Source organism: Myotis davidii, unplaced genomic scaffold (genome assembly GCF_000327345.1).
Source record: "Myotis davidii unplaced genomic scaffold, ASM32734v1 scaffold243, whole genome shotgun sequence".
NCBI lineage: Eukaryota > Metazoa > Chordata > Mammalia > Chiroptera > Vespertilionidae > Myotis > Myotis davidii.
Genome location: NW_006295183.1, coordinates 1059477 through 1078206, shown reverse-complemented (window position 1 = coordinate 1078206; position 18730 = coordinate 1059477). Strand labels below are relative to the sequence as shown.

At 55.1% G+C, this 18730-nt stretch overlaps 1 protein-coding gene across 1 annotated transcript in view; it reads right to left on the bottom strand.

Annotated features, from left to right (window-relative positions):
* The window catches only part of ATP6V0D1 (ATPase, H+ transporting, lysosomal 38kDa, V0 subunit d1), a 37131-nt gene that overhangs the window by 11611 nt on the left and 6790 nt on the right, over positions 1–18730 (bottom strand). Inside the window, exon 2 of the mRNA XM_006769783.2 lies at positions 2016–2187. Coding sequence (XP_006769846.1) covers positions 2016–2187 — 172 coding nt within the window. The remainder of the gene's footprint in view (positions 1–2015; positions 2188–18730) is intronic.

The window sequence follows — 18730 nt, the reverse complement described above, 5'->3', positions numbered from 1 at the left end:
GGGAGACTATAAGCCACAATCACCCGTGAATGGAAGGGGCGGGAAGTGACAGGCTGCCACAGAATAGCGCTTGGCTGCTCTAAGCATACTTGGTGCTTACAGCCAACCTCCAGCAAAGAGCTGGCGGCTGTGTGGCCTCAGTCACGCTCAGAGCTCTCTCCAGTTTCATGGCCTGGCAGGCAGAGACCAAGCCTCTAAGAGCACCAAGAAAGGCCAGGGGCGAGCTACATAGGCAGGTGGCCAAGCGGGATGCAGGACATCTGCCCTCTGACCACTGGCATGGGGTTGGGTCAGGCCTCCTCTGGCCAGCCCAGCAAGAAAGACCAGAACATTCATCAGGAAACTGGAGGAACCTTGTGCAAACAAGATGAAGGCCAGGCTCTGGCAATAAACACACAGTTTCCTTGTATGTCCTCAGCTCTGGCCTTGAGGCAAGGGATACACAGGCCCAGTCTAGGGGTTGATTGACAAATGGGGTTCTGTGGCATGATTCCCCAATGCTACGGCACAAGACACACCTCATCTCTGAACTCCTGCCCCAGAATGACCATGTCAGTTTTACTTTTTTTTTTTCTTTCAGTTGTACCTTGACCGGGGCTAGGGCAGTGATTATGGGTTAAGTCAGGACAGCAAGGGGCCCCAGGGCACCAGCTGGGCACAAACTTTTTTTTTTTTTTTTATAAGTAGAAAGAGTACACTGTAAAGGCCCTGGCCGGGTAGCTCAGTTAGTTAAAGTGTCATCCCAATACACCAAGGTTGCGAGCTCAATCTCCAGGCAGAGCACATACGAGAAGCAATCAATGAATGCATAAAAAACAACAAATTGATGTTTCATTGCCCTGTGGAGAGAGCCTGCTTCCCATCCTGGGTAGGTTCCCTGAGCCCTTTGGGTGTCCCAGCCTGTGGCCCCTGCCTGAGGTTGGTGCTCTTATAGCTGCTGACACCACCTGACCTAGTGGATCGTGAGTAAGTGGCTGCTCCTGGGGGTGGGCAGTGGAGGGTATCAGGCTAGGCAGCAGAAATCTAGCCCTGTCCCTGCAAAGACAGGGCAGGTATGTCAGGTCTCAAGGAAGAGGGTGAGGACACCGCAATCAGGGAACGGGCAAAGCAAGGTGGTACCCAGGAGACTGCCTGGAAACCTTCCTTCCCCACAACTCACACACACTCCGCCAACTCAGGGCAAACTCCTATAAGCCAGCCTCTGACATGCCTCTGCTCGCCACGGGTGAGGCAGCCACGTGGACAGAGGCCCTCTGTTTGTCCATCAGGCCCTGGCTCATGGTTCCTGGGCCGTTACTGCACAGGGGTCTCTCTACCTCCCTGTTTCCAGAAGTACACTCAGCGAGCACAGGTTGCCTTGTCCAAGTGCCCTCCCCTAGCCTGCAGGTCACAAGGCCTTTCCTCTCTCAGCACTGCCAGGAGCTTAGTGGAGGCAGGGCTACACCCAAGGGTTAGACAATGGGGAGACTGGGCAGTCAAGGGTCGTAAGCATGGCGGCCTGGCCAGAACTGGGAAAGGCAGCCAGATGTTCAGCTTCCACTCCCAAGCCCACCATTCTTTCTCCCTGAAACCCAGGCCCATGGTCAGAAAGCCTGAATGGCCCATCCCATGAACCTGGCTCTTCAGAGCTCTGTCCATCCCTGACCCCTGATCCCTGACCCTGACATGGGGGTCAGGGGCCCAGCGAGTGTTCATTGTGGGTGCTGTGAGTGAGGAAAGGGTTCCCCACCCCAATCTCTGTCACACCAGTGGTGCAGGGAAAGGGGCTACACCCAGCACCACAACATGGGATACGTGCCTGCCCACCAGTATCCTAGCCAGAAGTGAAGTGGCTGGTGACCCTCCTCTATGGGAAGTGGCCTGGAGGTCCAGTGTTATTGAATGACCAGCCCAGCCATATAGCCCAGGAGGACTCTACAGGCAGCTGACCTAATAAGCCATGCTGGGCCAGGTCCATCAGATGCAGCCGTCCTGCCCAGCTGGGGAGGAGGCAAGGCACTGTAGAGCACACTCACGTAATGAAATCCAGGAAGCTGGCGAGTGGCTCATAGGCGTGGTTCCTCATGTGGCGGAACTCCACCACCATCTTCTCCTTGAGCCGGTCATCAATGACGGACACTGTCAGTGGTGATGCCTCGTTGGCCAGGAAGTTGCCGTAGTCAGTGCTCTGCAGGTGCAGCTTCAGGTCTGAAACCCAAGGGTGGGGTGTGAGGGCTGGCCATGCTGAGTCTCCTCATCCCGACCCTGATTCCCAGCCCTAGCCGCTCCCCTGGAGTTGAGTCCTGCTGCTCCCCTAACTTCCTGTCTCCACCTCCACCTCCCTGTTGGCTCAGGGCCTACTCCAAAGCAATCAGCCAAGGCCCTGGAGATGCCCCAGACCCTTGGGCCATGAGCCAGTATACTGTCCAAGCACAGTACAGTCTAAGCACAAGTAGAACCATTGTTCCTTCAAATGACAAGGCCGGAAACTCCAACCGAAGGTGCCATTCACAAGCCTTTGAGGTCCTTCTGCAGGCAGGCTCTGGGGTGACCCTGACCAGGAGCAGAATAAGGCACACGCCCTGCCTTCCACAGCCTCCGGGCTAGTAGAGCAATCCAGCACACCCCCAGGCAGAAATCATACAGATGAAATAAAGGACATGCCGTAGCCCTGTGGGGAGAGTAGAGAAGGCACCAAGATAGGACTGAGAAGGCGAGAGGACATGCTAGGCTGGGCCACAGCAGAGGGCAGGGACAGGAAAACACACAGGTCAACAGCCAGGAGGCTGGTGTAAGTGACAAGTGGCCTAGAGAGCAAACGTGTTAGGTGGAGAGGAAGCTGGAGAGGCTGGGGCAGCCAAGCCCATCTCACAGGCTCTCCTGAGCTCTTAGGGACAGTGGTGAGGAAAGAGAGGAAAGGACTGAGGAAGGACAAGTGAGACCCAGGGGATCAGGGCAACAACCCCACAGTCTCCCGCTTCTGCCCGCTTCCCACTGCCCAGTCTATTCTCCACACACAGCCAGAGCGATCTTCTTAAAACACCAAACAGCCCACACCACTCGGTGGTGCATCCTCATCTCAGGGCCCTTCCTGTCCCTTGCCTGGAAAGTGAGGCTCGCTCCTCAAACACCCCCTCCTCAGAGGCGTCTGCTGCAGCCCCGTCACCCTTCCCTTGTGCCACTTTTCTTTGTAACACAAATCCCCTTGCGCAGAGGACATATAAGCTCCGTGACAGCTGGGACTTTCACTGTGGCAGCCTAGAGTCTAAAACAGAGTAGTTCTGGTGCATTTTGATGCTCGGTAAAGAGCTGCTGAAGGAATGAAAGACTGGGCAGAGGGTTGGTGAAGACAGCACAAGAGTCACTCCTGAAATCTGAAAGGGGACACTGGCAGTGATGGCCTACCAAGGACGGTGGCTGAGACGGGTCCATGGGCGCATGTATGTGTGTATGAAGGCTCAACAGCCGGAGCTGCCTCTGCTGCAGGGACCACATGCTTTCCTCCACTGGGGAGGTTACCCGGAGGACAGCAGGAAAGGTGACCATTTCCACCAGCCCCCTGACCAGGGCCTGTGTGTCTGAGAGCCTAGGAGGCCATGCTATCCTGGTTGCTTAAAGAAGAGTAGGGCATATAATCCACCGACAGGCTTAAGGGACCCCTGTGATGCCCCTCCCTGGACCCCATCAGTGCTCCCAGCCTAGAGTCAGATGTGCTAAAGGAGAGATGGGAGAGCATGTGGGAGGGGGTGGGGGGAGGGAGGAGTACACCCCTCCCACCTGCATCTCTGGGTGGCACCCGGGAGCAGGCAGCACTCAAGTCCTCTGCGGCTCCTGGGCACACAGAGTGAACTTTAAACTCATGAGGCTGCAGGAGGCCTTCACCATCTGCTGCCTTCACCGTCGCTCTACCATTCACACCCGCTTTTCTCCCATGGCCAAGCTAAAGGAGAACAGAACTAAGGGCAAGGTACAGCAGGGAAAAGCTGACATGGATCCTGCTGTCTTTTTGCCCAAAGTACTGTGCACACTCCTATGTTCTCACCCCAGGCCGTCTGCCCGGGGCTCTACTTCGCCCCATCACCCGTCAGGCCCTGGCCCACTTATGCCTAGAATAAGGCTCAGGTGGGAGAAGTACAGGTGAGACCCAGTATTACTGCTCAGTAATAATCCAGCTGTTACATTATTTGATTATTCATTTGGCTGTTACAGAAAAATCCTTAACTGTAACTGATGGTTGTTGATGTCATAGTATATCACCTGGCCTAGCCGGTTTGGCTCAGTGGATAGAGCGTTGGCCTGCGGGCTCAAGGGTCTCAGGTTCAATTCCGGTCAAGGGCATGTACCTTGGTTGCAGGCACATCCCCAGTACTGGGTGTGCAGGAGGCAGCTGATGGATGTTTCTCTCTCATCAATGTTTCTAACTCTCTATTCCTCTCCCTTCCTCTCTGTAAAAAAATTCAATAAAATATTTATTTTTTAAAAAATAGTATATCACCTGTATTTCTACCTGTAATGGGCTTTATGTGCTAGATGTTAATATCCTTGACCCTGGGCAAGGGCACAAGTTCTTTTAAAAGAAACATGGTTTACTTGAACAAAACTGATCAGTTTTGAGAGATTGTTAGTGTCCTTGAAGTGGTTTTTGTAGATGTGAAACGAATGGTGAGAATATGAATTGGTCCCTCTTATTCTAGTACTAGAGGCCCGGTGCACAAATTCATGCATGGGTGGGGTCCGGCCAGCGGGGGGGGGGATGCAGGAGGTTGACCGGCTGGCCCCGCCCCCGATTGGGGGGGGCAATTGGGGGAGGGGCCGGCCGTGGGGAGGGACACAATCAGGCCCCCATCGGCCGGTAGGCTGCCACAGTGCATGTCATAGCAACCGGTCATTCCGGTCGTTCTGTTGTTCTGGTTGTTTGGCTTTTATATAGATAGACTGAAATTAAGTCTAATGAATTTATCAAGTCATGTTCATGCCCTGATTTTATATACTTTCATCTCTCAATAAGTATTGTGATACTTGAAAGAAAAGTGGGTGGGTGTTCTGGCCTGGGCACAGCAGATGCAGATGCTCAAATCCCCACTAGGGGAGGCTGTGGAGCAGACAGTAGCTGGAAGCCAAGCCTGGCCCAAACCTGTCCACTTCTCTCCCCTTGGCTTACTCAACAACTCCCCCACCGCCAATTACCCTCTCCAACCCCCACTGACTCCATCCAACACCTGGCCCTGGCCAGGTGGGAGTCAGCACCCCCAACATAAGGGGGAAGCAACACCCACTTTAACTGGAAACAGATGAGGCCCTGGTGAGTACCTAGCCCCTGCCGGGAGCAACGGGTGTGCTGGGCCTCCCAGGCATGCCCACGTCACAGACTCAGACAACAGAAGTCTGAGCGAATACGAAAACTGACCAGAGTCCAACAGTCAAACACAGAGGGGCTGAGATGTGGGTCAGGCCTCATGGATTCTGTCCATTCCAACTCTGGTCTCCTCTCCTCCCTTTGCATCCTTGACCACATCCTCCCATAGCCCTTGGCCCAGGATGGGCCTTCCAAACAAACACCTACCTGCCCAGACAGACTTTAGTCCCACAAAGGCTGGCAGGTGGCAGAGAGGCCAGAGCCTCCACCTGCATCTCTGGATGGCACCCCATGGCCTCAGAGGCAGCCTGGACACTCACTGCCCACCTGACAGAGGCCTTGGCCCGTCATGACTCATGGGCGAGCCTCTGGCATCACTTGTGGTATCAGCCATTCCTCGAGAAGCTAAGGACGTGTGCATTTAACCTGGAGAGTAAAGCCAAGGGTGGGCTCTCCTTTGCAGCCCCCCGCTAAGCCCGGGGAGGGGCGCGGGCCTTAAGGCAAACCCCCTGTGCCTTGGCTGCTTCATTTTGCTGACGCTGCATCTGGGGAAGCCACGGCTCCCGGCACTGCTGGAAGGCCGACAGCGGGTGGTTTCTGCTGGCGTTTGTCAGATCAGAGCAAACCCGGGAGACTCTACCGAGAATCCTGCCCAAGGCCTAAGAGTCTTCCTTACCAGGAAACTCATTTTTAAAAGTCCCCAGGGACACTGTCGAAGGGCCGTTCCAGACCACTTTCCCTGGCCGAGCCTCGTGTCTCCCTGTGACCCAAGGAGAGGGGACAGCCTGCCAGCCAGGAAGGCGACTTGGATCCCTCAGCTGGGCCCACACAGGGCTTCTGAACCAGCTCTGACCCTATCCGAGAAGCTGGCGGCTGGGCCGTGGCTGGCAGCCCCAAGCCCTTTGGACAGTCCTCAGGGCTGGAGGAGGCCCGTTAGAAACCTCCCACCCCATCCCCCACCCTCAGCTTCCTGCTCCCTCCCAGGGACGTGAGGAGGAGGGGGTGTGACTGGGGGGTGGGATCTGAGCACAGGAGGAGAGGCCTGGAACTTGTTGAGAGCTTCGTGGGAGACCTGGCCACCCAGCCCTGGCCCAGCCCCCGAGGGCAGCCGAGGACGCCAGGGGCTCTGGGAAGGCAGGGGCTAGTTCTGCTCTGCGCCTTGAGCTCAGCAGCCTGACGGCCCCAGTGATGGCCCCAGAGAGCCCCAGACATGCCTGGGCTGAAGCTGAGCAGTGTTCTGGTTAGCACAGACTCGGGGTACCGCACTGGTCTACCCACATGCCCAGCTGTCTACCCCAAAACCTCCCATCTGTGGCCTGGCACCAAGAATGTCTGGTCAGCTTGGATCTCACAGTAAAAGGCTTCCTCAGAGGACGATTTCTCATGTCCAAGAAGATGCTGCTGCTATCAGAAGTTCACTCTGCATTCTGACCTATATCCCTCCACAAAGGAAGCCAAACAACACAGCTTCCCAGTGCCGCCGGCCTCACCTGAGGGCCGTGGGCCTGCGCCTCAGCACTCCTCACCCTGCCCAGGACCTTCCCACACCTCTTCCACTGCCCAGTGCTGCCTGTCCTGACGTTCTGGTGACGTTCCCCCAACTCCATTTCCGGGCGCAACCCAGGCAACCTCACCCCCACCACAGGGCCCTTTTGCTGGGCTCCTGCTCCCAAGTCCATTCTCTTCACCATTATAAGGTTGAAGTCCTCAAACGAGTTAGTCACCTTTACCCAGCAGCCCCTGTGACCCCAGAGCTAGAGCCCTACCACCTCCCCACAGCCTGAGGCCCCATGCCCTCAGTCCTAGCACTGCTTCAGCCTCAGCCCTGGACTCCTGGGCCCTACCAGTGCTATTCTCCACCTAGGGTGGCCTGCCTGTGACCTCTGCCCCCAGCAAGTGCTCCAGGGAAGTCCACAGGATGATGTCCTAGAAAGAAGCCCTTGAAGTGCAGGAAACAGGGCTGCTTCCTCAGGCCCAGCCAGAGCAGCTGAACTGGAGGGCACACCCCCGCCTGGAAAGTGAGAGCCCCGGCCCCTCCTCTTCCACGGGCACTGCTGTCCACCCTGCGGTTGCCTGTGTCAGAGACCATGGCTGCGGCTCCAGCAGGGCCCAGCTGAGCTCTCCGAAGGTGCCTGGGCGGGCTGTAGCCCACCACCACCTGGCGTGGCTCTTCCTCCCAGGGCTCCTAGGAAGGACCACACCAGATTCAAGCTGGCCCCGCAGTTTCCATCTGTCCTGCCACCTCCTGCCTACTCCTCAACCCAGGTCTTCTGGTCCAGGACCCCCCCCAGGGGTAAAGCCCTGACCCCAGCTGGCACCTCTGATTACTACTCCAGCCCTTGATTAAGAGGGGGCCTGGGGAACCCTAGCCTGATCTGCACTCTCTGCAGGACAGAGTGTGGGCTTGGCAGCCAGCCCTAGCCAAGCCTTGAGAGGTGGCAGCTGGGCAGCCCTGCTCTCCATCCACTTTTTGAAAGCTTTCCCAGAGCCTGCCAGCCCTGAAAGTGATCTTTCAGCCCCTCCAGAGCTCCCAAGGGCAGGAGGCACGTGGCCTCGCTAGCCCCCACGCCTCTACAGCCCCTTCCTAAGGGCCCTAGGAAGACAGGGAGGGAGGGTCTTGGCCCCACGCAGTCCAGGGGCCCAACAGGCATAGAGGCAACCCCTGGCACAGTATCCTAGGCGGGGCAGCCCCCTGCTCTAGACTCACCCATGGCCTCATGGCCCACAGAGGGACCCTGCTGGCCAGCTGGCCACGGCAGAGTGTGAGAGGACAGTGTGTTCCCAGACTTCACTTCTGCTTTTCCAGAGGTCACTCAGCAACACTCTCCTGGGGAGCTCAGGGGTTTTCAGGAATTGCGGCCCGCTGAGTGAAACCAGATGTGCAGACATGCTCCCTAGAACCTAGTGTGCCCATCCTGCCACTCCCTGTGAGGGCGCAGGGCACTGTAGCCGGTTATACCTCTCCCCTGGCCCAGGTGAGGGGTCTGCTTTGAAGGGACCAGACCTGGGCTCTGGCTCCAATACTCACTCTGCCCCCCGAGGCTCTCGGATGCTGCAACTTTGGGGGCTCAAAGCAGGGAAACTCAAACAGATGCACAGATGTGACCAGATGGCCAGGCTGGTGGCCCGACGGAGCCAGAGCCCCCCCACCCTCAGCGAATGTGCTGTGCCTGAGTCTCCTCCCCCGGCTCTGGGGGTGGGTGAGACCTCTTCTTCATATCAGCTCCAAAGCAGATGTGTGCACTGGCGGCCTGGCTTGCAGGGTCAGAGCACTACATCTGGAGCTCCCAGTGTGGGAGCCACAGCATGGAAACCATTAACCCTGGCTTTACCTGGGGCCTGAAGCACAGACTAAGCATCCTCTTCGCCTCCAGGCCTCTGCCAGAGCACATCACAGACTCCCTGCTAACCTCGTGCAGTACCAACTAACCGAGTTCCAACTCTTCCTGTCAAATGGCAGTTCCTCTTACCCTCTCTTGGGTGCCGCCTGCCATTCCCCGTCCAGACCTTTGGCACTGCCCCTGCCTCCAACTAAGATGTCCATGGCCTCTTGCCCTGGCCAGTGCAGGGCCCACCCGTCATCCCTACTGGTCGCTATAGCACCAGGCTTCCTCTGCAGCCCCGTTTTGCTGGCTCACTGGTCTCAGGATATTACTTCTCAGGTGGCTCAGTGGGGCAGGGGAGAAAGCCTGGGCTTTGGAGCCAGTCTCCTGGGTTTGGATCCTATCTCACAGCTTGGCCCTGAGCAGCCTGTGGAATCTCTCTGAACCCAGGCTAAAGGCTGGTCACCCAGTGAAGGCCCCTATAGTGCCCGCCTCCCAGGGCACCCGCCACAGACCCTGAACAGAGGCAGTGCTACGGAGAGGACTCAGCCCAGCCCCGCACAGTCCATCTCTCCGGGCAGAAAGGATCCCACCCAGAGCTCCCCAGCTAAAACCCTCAGCCCCTGGCAGGTGCTGGGTGCTTGACTGCAGGCTGTTGCTCAGGCTGTCCTACTCAGGGCTCCACAGAATGCCCCTGCCCTTGCTTCCCGTGGTCCCTTTCTGCCCCACGGGCTCAAGCACGTTCTCCTCCGTCATGAAGGCTGCGGGGGCCTCGTGCAGCCTAGGCATGCAAACACATAGGCCCTCCTCTGCTCTCTCCTGGCAAAGGAGCAACAGAGCTGGCTTGAAACTTGGGACTCCTGTCCCCAAGCCCACGTCACCTCACCTACCATCAAGATCGCAGAGCTATGGGCAGCCCCAGAGGTAGGACCTAACTGCACCACCTGCTACCCCTGGAGCTGCTGCCCTGGGGGCCACAGGAGCAGGCAGGAGGTACAGCCAAGGGCAACCTTTGCTCCATGGGAAGCCCCCGGGCTGGCGGGCCAGCAGTCTTGGGAAGAACCTGGAGTCTACTGCTGGCACAGCCGCATGCAAGCTACTGGGTTTCAGCTGGTGCAGGGCAGAGCTCCTGCAGCGAGAGGCCCGGAGTTCTCCTTCCTCAGTCCCTGAACCAGCATTTTATTTCATGCCTGAGGCCTTTCAATGAGGTGAGGCATTTGCAAAAGAGGATGGGACTGATCTGCAGAGGTGGCCCAGCTGCTATCTGGGGCCAGTGACACCACCCACCAGCATATCAGATACAGGGATCGAATGCGAGTGTCACTCCCCATGTCCAGGAGGCAGCAGGATGTCTGGCCCAGTTCACCACCCTTCTCCCTGCTCTGAGACAGGTGGCAGGTGATAGCAGAGCCACATTTAATTGCCCTCATGCTCTCCAGAACACCTCGTCCCTGTGGCTGGAAGAATGAAAGCATCGCTCATATCCCATGAGGAAGTCAACCTATCCAACAGTCAGGAGGGTGCCAGGTAGGGAATGGTCCCATGTGCCAAAGGGAGGGGCAGAACTGGTTACAGCTGCACCCAGGGCAAGTTCCAAGAAGTTCTCTGCCTGCGCGGAGAGCCGGAGAACCGTCGAATAGCCCCTCACCGGGACACCCCACCCTGGCTCCACAGGACGCGTCTCAGGACACAGGACTGGAAGGGCAGCTTCCCTGTGTTGCTCTGCCACAGCCCCGCCTGGGAATCAGGAGACCCAGCCTCACCCTGGAAGGCAGGGGCCACACCTCTGCAGCTGCCACGTACTTTGACCTTGAGTGAACTCTTTCCTCTCCAGGTCTGCCACTGCAGTTATAGAACCTGGAGGCTGCAGTGAACCTGGGGCTACAAGGAAGAGCTTCTTGTCATTTCCCCGAAGATGGAAGTTGGCCTGAGTGGGAGGGAGAGAGGTAAAGTGGTCCGGAGTGGCCAGGTGCCAGGCTGCCCAGGGAAGGCCGGCGGTGGCAATGAGCTTGCTCAAAAGCTGGCCCATGCCATGGGTGGCTCCTGAGCAGCCCTGCCAGCGCTGGATGCTGGGCTTCTGTTCTACGCTAAGGAAAGACACTAAAGAGAGCGGCAGCTCCCTTGCATGGGGGCAGGGCAGTTTTATGGCTCCCAGAGGCTGCTCACAGCGAGATGAAGCCAGGTCAGGCCGGGTCCTGGCTGGAGCATCCCGCCAGCTCCACGGTGCCTAGAACCAAAGCCATGGAAATATTCATTTTGTTTAGACTTAGGCCTCAAGGATGGGCTTACAGGATCGAGCCTCATCTGGGGCTGCGAGCCATGCTGCTCTCAGCACGAAGCCTCATCCCCTGCCGCTCACAGAAACTGGTGTGTGCAGCCCAGGCCAGGAGCAGAGCTGATCCATTCCATACCTGTGCCCAGCAGAGCCAAGAGGCTTGAGCCAGGCAGGAAGTGGCAGGAGCAGTAGGCATCCACGCTGGTCTTGTATAGGGCACCAGACCCCCTCACTGCACGTGTTCTGCCATCCTCGTGTGCACACGGGCGGTCCTGAGGGGTGGCAGGCAGGACTGTGCAGGGGAAGCAGTAATAGGCCACATTAAGTGTGGTCAGCACTGCGGACCTAGGCCAGCCCCTGGGAGAGGGGTGGTCGCCTGCTCAGGCTGCCTCATAGAAGAAGCTAGGTCTGAATGATGTAAGCAATGGAGGAATGGCAATGACATGGAGCCTGGGCTAGGCCTGAAAGATTACCTCCAGAACCCTCATTTCCCCTGGGCTTAAAGGTTTGAGGATCGGGGGAAGTGGGGAAGCCACAACCCCATTTTCTGGACTTAGGGCCCTGTGTGCCAGGTCACAGGTTGTGGCTCACCCATATTCCTCGTCTCCCAACCATTTAATCTCCAAGCTAGACACCATGTGGCAAGGCCTGGGGTAGTAACTACAAGGACCCCAGAAGCAGCGCCTCTCTGACTGCGCGGAGTTGGTGGCCGAGCATACGGAGGCCTATTCCTTCAGTGAACAAATGAAGGATTACATCATAGAATGTAGGGATTGCACAGGAGGAGCCAAGGCGGTGTCAGGAGATCATAGGCAAGCCCATGGGCCTCACCTGGACCCAGCTTTGCAGGTAAAATAAGAGGGTTGAGTAGGGTTACCTCCAGGCCCGGATCACACTGACTCTCTGCAACCCCAGCCCCCGAGGGTAACTCAGGAGCTCGAGATGAGCCCAGAGGCCTGGGTATCTATGGGGCGGCCCTGGCAGGACTGCCAGCAGGTGCAGGAGAGGCCTGGGGCTGGGAAGCCTCTAGCAGCCACCAGAGCAGGGCCCGCAGAAAAGAGCAGCAGCGAGGACACCACAGATGACTCCTCAGAGGGGAAAGCCCCATCCGCCAACCAAACACGAAGCCTCAGCTGAGGTCAAGGCCTGGAAACCATTGCCTGGGTGGCCAAGGTCTGGGCAAATGCCAAGCACCAGAAAAGCAGTGCCCAACACCGAGTCAGAGCTGTTCCTCCATACACCCCCTTCCCCTGCTACTCCTCAGGACACCCGTGTGCACACAGCCCAGCCCCTCACGCTGCAGCGTGCTGGGTGCAGACAGGCAGAGTGGGCATCAGGCTATGCAATAGCAGCCTGGCCTACTAAGCGGCCCTTCAGGCCCTTGATCTTCATACTCTAACAGAGGAGGAAGGCCAATATTCCAGTAAAGAATAGATTTTTTTTTTCTAAAGTAATCATCCAAGCAGTAGGTGCTTAATGAGGCAGGAGCCAGGGAGGCCAATGGAAAGCCCTCCCCACCCCCCACAAACTTGGGGTGCAGGAGAATTGTCATTCACCTGATAACTGCCTCATTGCAACATGATGTGTGTACCTAGAGTACCTATAGAGAGTTTGGGGTACCTGGTTTGGACCTCTTTCCAAGTCACCTTATATGCATGTACCTGCCACATACACTCCACATGTCCCCCAGAGCGCTGAAGGAGGTTGGGGGTCTGTCCTGAGGATGGCTTTTCCCTCTCCTGGAGGGACCACAGTGGGAGGACCAGAGTGGAGTAGTGCCTCTGGGAACCTAGAAAGAACAGCCCTGACATCCTGAGAGCCTCAAGCTCCTACTTGGTGCCCCCCACACCCCTGGTTCATGGCCGGCAAGCACACTGCTGTAGCTGCTGCTCTGACTTTGAGAGCTGCCAGCATGACCCAGGTGGAGGGAAGTGAGGACAGCTTGAGGTCAAGGCTGGAGCAGCTGCACTTGACACCAAGGCAGAGCGCACTAGGGAACTGTCCCCTGGCCTTCCCCTTCCCAACCCAGGAAGCTGGGCCACAGGGAGATGAGGATAAGAAGGGATGGACAGACAGGAAGACACCATGCCATGAGCCCTACTTAATCTAAGAAGGTCAACTGGGACTTGGGTGAAGGAAGTAGGGCTCAGAGGAGAGACCTGGGGGACAACGACCACAGGCAGGTGCTGTCCAGAACAGCAGAGGAGACCTAGCTTGGCTGGCTCACAGCTTGGTTGTTCCAGCCACAACCCCTAACCCAGCTCTCGGGCAGCTGAGTGGTCCTGGTGCACCATCTTGTGGCCAAATGGAGGATGGCACTGTCATCCTCTAACTCCAGCTCCCTCTCAACACACCTCTCCAACTGAATCACTGCCTCCGCCTCCTGGTCTGCATCTCCCGCAGACAATGACCCCCGAGGGAGTAGACTGCAGGCAGCCACAGAGCCAAGTAGGAATGTGACATAAAGAGGGAACAGGCCCGAGGTGGACATGAGTCTGGGAAAGCCAAAATGGAGATGAGGTGGGCTTGAGTCTGGTCAGGAGGGATCGGTCTGCCTTGCATTGGTGGAGACAGAGGCTTCTGGGGCACAAGAGTGAAGAGGACGAATAGGAAGCTTGCGTCTCCTCAGCCATCTACACTCTTGTTCTCCAGCTTGGCCAGATCCTCCCAAGTTTCCAGGTCCCTTTATCTAGCTCCTTACCCCCCCTTCTTTCTATTGCCCAAAACGGCATCTAAAAAAATCAAGGGCTGCCTGGCCAGAGTGGCTCAGTTGGTTGAGCATCACCCAATGCACCAAAAGGTTGCTGGTTTGATTCTCGGTCAGGGTACATGCCTGGATTGCAGGTTTTGCTCCCCAGTTGGGAAGCAACACTGATCTCTCTCTCTCTCTCTCTCTCTCTCTCTCTTCCTCTAAGCATGACCTCAGGAGAGGATAATATACACACACAGAGAGAGTTTAATCACCCGGAAACAGGACAATCGAGGACATGGCACACCCCTCTAAAATGGGGATCTCAGCTTCTCTTCTGCACCTCAAAGCCTAGTCATCTGCCAATACCAATAAAGCACTGTCATTCATCCAATCACACAAATAGGCACTGTGCTGCTGAATCCTAACAACCTGCAAGTAATTTGTTTCATTTTACAGAGGAGCATATAAGCTTCACGGCTTAAACCACATGCTTGGCATCAGGCAGCTGGCCAGAAAGGGAGCATGGTCTGCCTGATGCCTGGCCTCACACAGAACCCAAGAAAGGCAACTCAGAAAGGCCCTAGGGCCCTGAGCAGGCACCGATGATTCACAAGAGAGACAATTACATCATGTTCATTTTTGATGTAGACCCTCCTAACAAACTAGAGTGTGTCTGGCAGCTGAGCCCAGAGCACAAGAACAGCTACAAGTTAGAAAAGGGGTCTGGGTGCTGTATCAGGCACTCTGACCACGGCGGGAAGGGTGAGGGGGTAGCCTGACAGGGGCCCAGGTACAAAACTATTGGAAGCAGAACTGGGCCCTCAGGGACAGTTCTGTTCCATCTCATGGTAAGTCTAACAGCCTTCACGCGAAACACCTCCGCTATGTTCAGTGTGTGCTGCTAAGAAAAGAGAAAAGAAAACTAATACATTCTAGAAGTGTTTTATGCAGAATGTTTAAAATAAAGTATTGGGCCCTAGTTGGTTTGGCTCAGTGGATAGAGCGTTGGCCTGCAAACTGAAGGGTCCCGGGTTCAATTCTGGTCAAGGACACATGCCCAGGTTTCGGGCTTGATCCCCAGTAGGGGGCGTGCAGGAGGCAGCTAACAATGATTCTCTCTCATCGTTGATGTTTCTCTCTCTCCCTCTCCCTATCTCTCTGAAATCAATAAAAATATATAAAATGCCCCTTGAAAAAGTAAAACAAAGTCCTGGCCGGTATGGTTCAGTGGATAGAGCGTCAGCCTGTAGACCAAAGGGTCCCGGGTTCAAGGGCATGTACCTCGATTGCAGGCTCCTCCCTGGCCAAGGCCCTGGTCGCGACATGTGCAGGAGGCAACCAAATGATGTGTTTCTCTCACATCGATACTTCTGTCTTTCCCTCTCTTCCACTCTCTCTGAAAATCAATGGAAAAATATCCTTGGGTAAGGATTAAAACAAAAACAAAACAATAAAAAGTCACAAAAAATTAATCTCATTTAAAAAACAATGATAATAAAATAAAATAAAATAAAATGTTGGGGCCTTTCCTTCTCTTCCATCCAGAAACCCTGATTTATCCAGAAAGTCTAATTATCTTCAAAAGTCCTGATGGCTGACATTTGCCTATGCTGAGGCCTATCCCAAAGGCCCTGGGTACCCTGGCTGGTTTGGATCAGTGGTTGGAGCGTTGATCTATGGACTGAAGGGCCCCAGGTTCGATTCCAGTCAAGGGCCTAAATTCCTTGATTCCACTGAGCCTAAATTGCAGGCTCAGTCCTTCCCCTCACCCCCACCCCATAGATGTGTCTCTCTCACAAGGATGTTTCTCCCTATCTCTCCCCCTCCCTTCCACTCTCTCTAAAAGTCAATGGAAAAAATATCCTTGGGTGATTTTGTGTTGTTAATCACAAAATAAAGCCCTAGGCAGGAGTTCAGACACTGGCTCCATCTCAGAAACCAGGCCCAAGAAATCACTGAAAAGGCATGACACCACCCACCCGAGCAAGTTCTGACACAGCCTCCTGGGTGAAACGGGGGTTATCAGTTCCCATGTGGACTGTTACTGTCTTGACCATAAAAAGCTGCCCAGATAACATCAACTAAATTATACACTAGTGCAAGATGTAATCTTGCAAAGGGAATGCAAGAGGTGGGGCTGGGAGGAGGAGACAAAAGAACGAGAAAAATGGCCGGTGAGAGGTGAGCAGGGGAGCTGTACCTGAATAGGGGCCCTGCTGCTCTGGCCTGGGTGATGTCAAGGTCCAGCCCTGGCCTGGGCCCTCAGGCACCATCAAGTGTCAAGAGAAGGTTTTCTAAGACTCAGACAGCTCTGAATGTAATGCAAAGTCAAACCCTCAACCAAACAATGGAAGGGTACAGAAAGTAGAAATTGAAATGTTCCCCTCCAGCCTTCCCATCCTTCTCCCGAGAGGCTGCCACTCTAGACAACTTGGTATCTATGCTTCCAATGCTCTCCCATGTACATTCACCTAGTAGTCTACTAAAATGGGAATATATTATAATAATGCTTTGCGCCCCGGCCGGTTTGGCTCAGTGGAGAGAGCATCGGCCTGCAGACTGAAGGGTCCTAGGTTCAATTCCAGTCAAGGGCATGTGCCTGGGTTGTAGGCTCAATCCCCAGTGAGGGGCGTGCAGGAGGCAGTCGAGCAATGATTCTCTCTCATAATTGATGTTTCTATCTCTCTCCCTCTCCCTTCCTCTCTGAAGTCAATAAAAATATATTTTTTAAAAATGCTTTGCAACTTCTCACCTAACAATGTATTTCTAATTGGTTCTTATTGTTAGGTTAGGTGGCTCAGGAGGCGGCGTAGGAAATAAAGAGAGTCGAGATAATCAGAAAAGGAAGAAAGGAAAGGCTTTATTCTGCGTCCCCGGGTGACCCACGAACCCCAAAGACAGGGCACATGGATCCGCGCCAACTGGGAGGGGGGCGCTTTTTTTATAGTGGGTCACCTTCCTGGTCGACACGGGGGCTACATTCTCTGTCCTGCCCTCCTTTTTAGGGCTCCTTTATCCAATACCCAAGATCTCAGTCATGGGTATTGACGGCAAATCCACCTGCCCGCTGGCCACCGGACCCCTTCCCTGCCTCCCTGATGATAGCCCTATAACCCACTCGTTCTTAGTCATGTTTCCATGCCCTCTGCCCGTTAGGCACCATCCTAGCGGCCACTCTGCAGCCCACTCGGAGCCCTTCAGCCTCCCTGCTCCAGCCTCCCTGCACCTTCCACTCCTGGCCCCCTCCCTTCACAGGGACACCAATCCTCCACTGCCATGCGTCCCCTTATGGGGCCCTGTTGTCCCAAACCATAGTCGCCTACCTCAGTCTCGCCGTAAACGCCTTATCTCCTTATCTCCTCCACGACTGTCCCCTCCACTGAGCTGAAAACTGCTCTGACCTCACCCCATCCCCCTCCACCCTTCCCAAAGGATTCAACAGTCCGGCTATTATCAGAAACTGAGATCATTAAATCTAGGAAAAATGCGGATCCACGTGCCCTGTCTTTGGAGTTCGTGGGTCGCCCGGAGACGCAAAATAAAGCCTTTCCTTTCTTCCTTTTCTGATTAACTCAACTCTCTTTATTTCCTACTCCGCCTCCTGAGCCACCTAACCTAACACTTATGGAACTTCAGACTTTGAGTACTTGTAAGCATTCCCTTGTAAGCATAGATAATGGTTTATTTAACACACCCCTGTCGATGAGTATCCCATTGGTTCTAACAGGTTACTGATGCCTACTACAAGGCTGGCGTGAACACCTTTATACATGCCATCTGGTGCTAATCTTCGGGGATATAATTTGTAAGTGAGGCTATAAAATAAGTGTGCCCCCAAAAATGTATCCACACAATGTGAATAATTACAAAGACAGTGTTTATTAAAATAATTTTCAAAATTGGGCTATCAGCTGTTAAAGTATGTATACTTTTTTAGGGGGACACCTATATATATATCAATGTTAATAAGGTAGTGAAAATTTGTCCCCCCAAGAATCCACACTGAGTCACCATTCCACCAACTTAACTTTCAGAAATTAAAGACATATATGTTTAGTTAAAAAGAAAACAAAAATCACCATGGCCAGTCATGCAGGAGGCGGCACAGCAGGCATCGGGAGGGGGAATCCCTGGCTGTTGCTCTCCCCGCTCCACTTGCCAAATTGAGCTCCATGCCAGGTGTCCTCATCAGGCACGGTTGTGTCCACTTGTGTTCACTTGGCCCACTGTGCAGCCTGCTCTCCAGCCTCTGGCAGGACTAGCTTCTAAGAGAGGCCTGCCCTGACTGCAAGCCAACAGATGGCCAGGCGTGGGCTGAACTGCCGCCAGCCAGCGTGCTGATGACTTCCAGATTGGTATCTTGAGAGCGACTTCCCCTAAGCTCCAGGCCCACACAGCCACCTCCCTCATACACTCCCATTCAGCACATCTGAGACAGGACACCTCCTCCTCCACCTCGTCCATGTCCCAAACCTACTCCTCTCCTGGTGGTCCCCATCTCAGAAACAGCACCAGTCACTGATGAGTCAGAAGCCTGACTTCTAACCTCTCACACCCTCATATCTCATCAAAACCGGCCCAATCCTGTGTGCTTCATCCCCCAAGCTGGTCTGTGACCCAGTGCTCCATCTCCCCGCATGCCACGCCTGCCCCAGTTCAGCCCCCGTCCTCTCACCTGGAGAGCTGGGATAGCTGCCTGCCTCCAGCCTGCCTCCTTCTAAGTACATCCTCCCGAGCCCCAGTCCAAATTTCTCATTGCATCACACCCCCAAATCCCCCCTTCTCCATCCACAGGAGGACCAAGTCCAAGCTGGCTCATGGCAACAAGACCTCCCTCCTGCCTATCCCTAGCCTCCTCCCTGCTTTGGGGCTGGAGAGGAACAAACAAGGCAGAATGCTTACGGTCACCACCGATGATCCATGCCAGATCCGATCATGGGGCATCAGGGGTCTCTTTATGCAGTGATGCCACTGCCCAGGGCTGACGGGACAACATAGCCTTAAATACTGATGGGAAAACTTCAGATATGTGTGGAGCAAGGGTCTCACAGCTCAGAGACTCAACACACTTGTTCCCTTCGTTCTAGTTATCGCCTTTGACACAC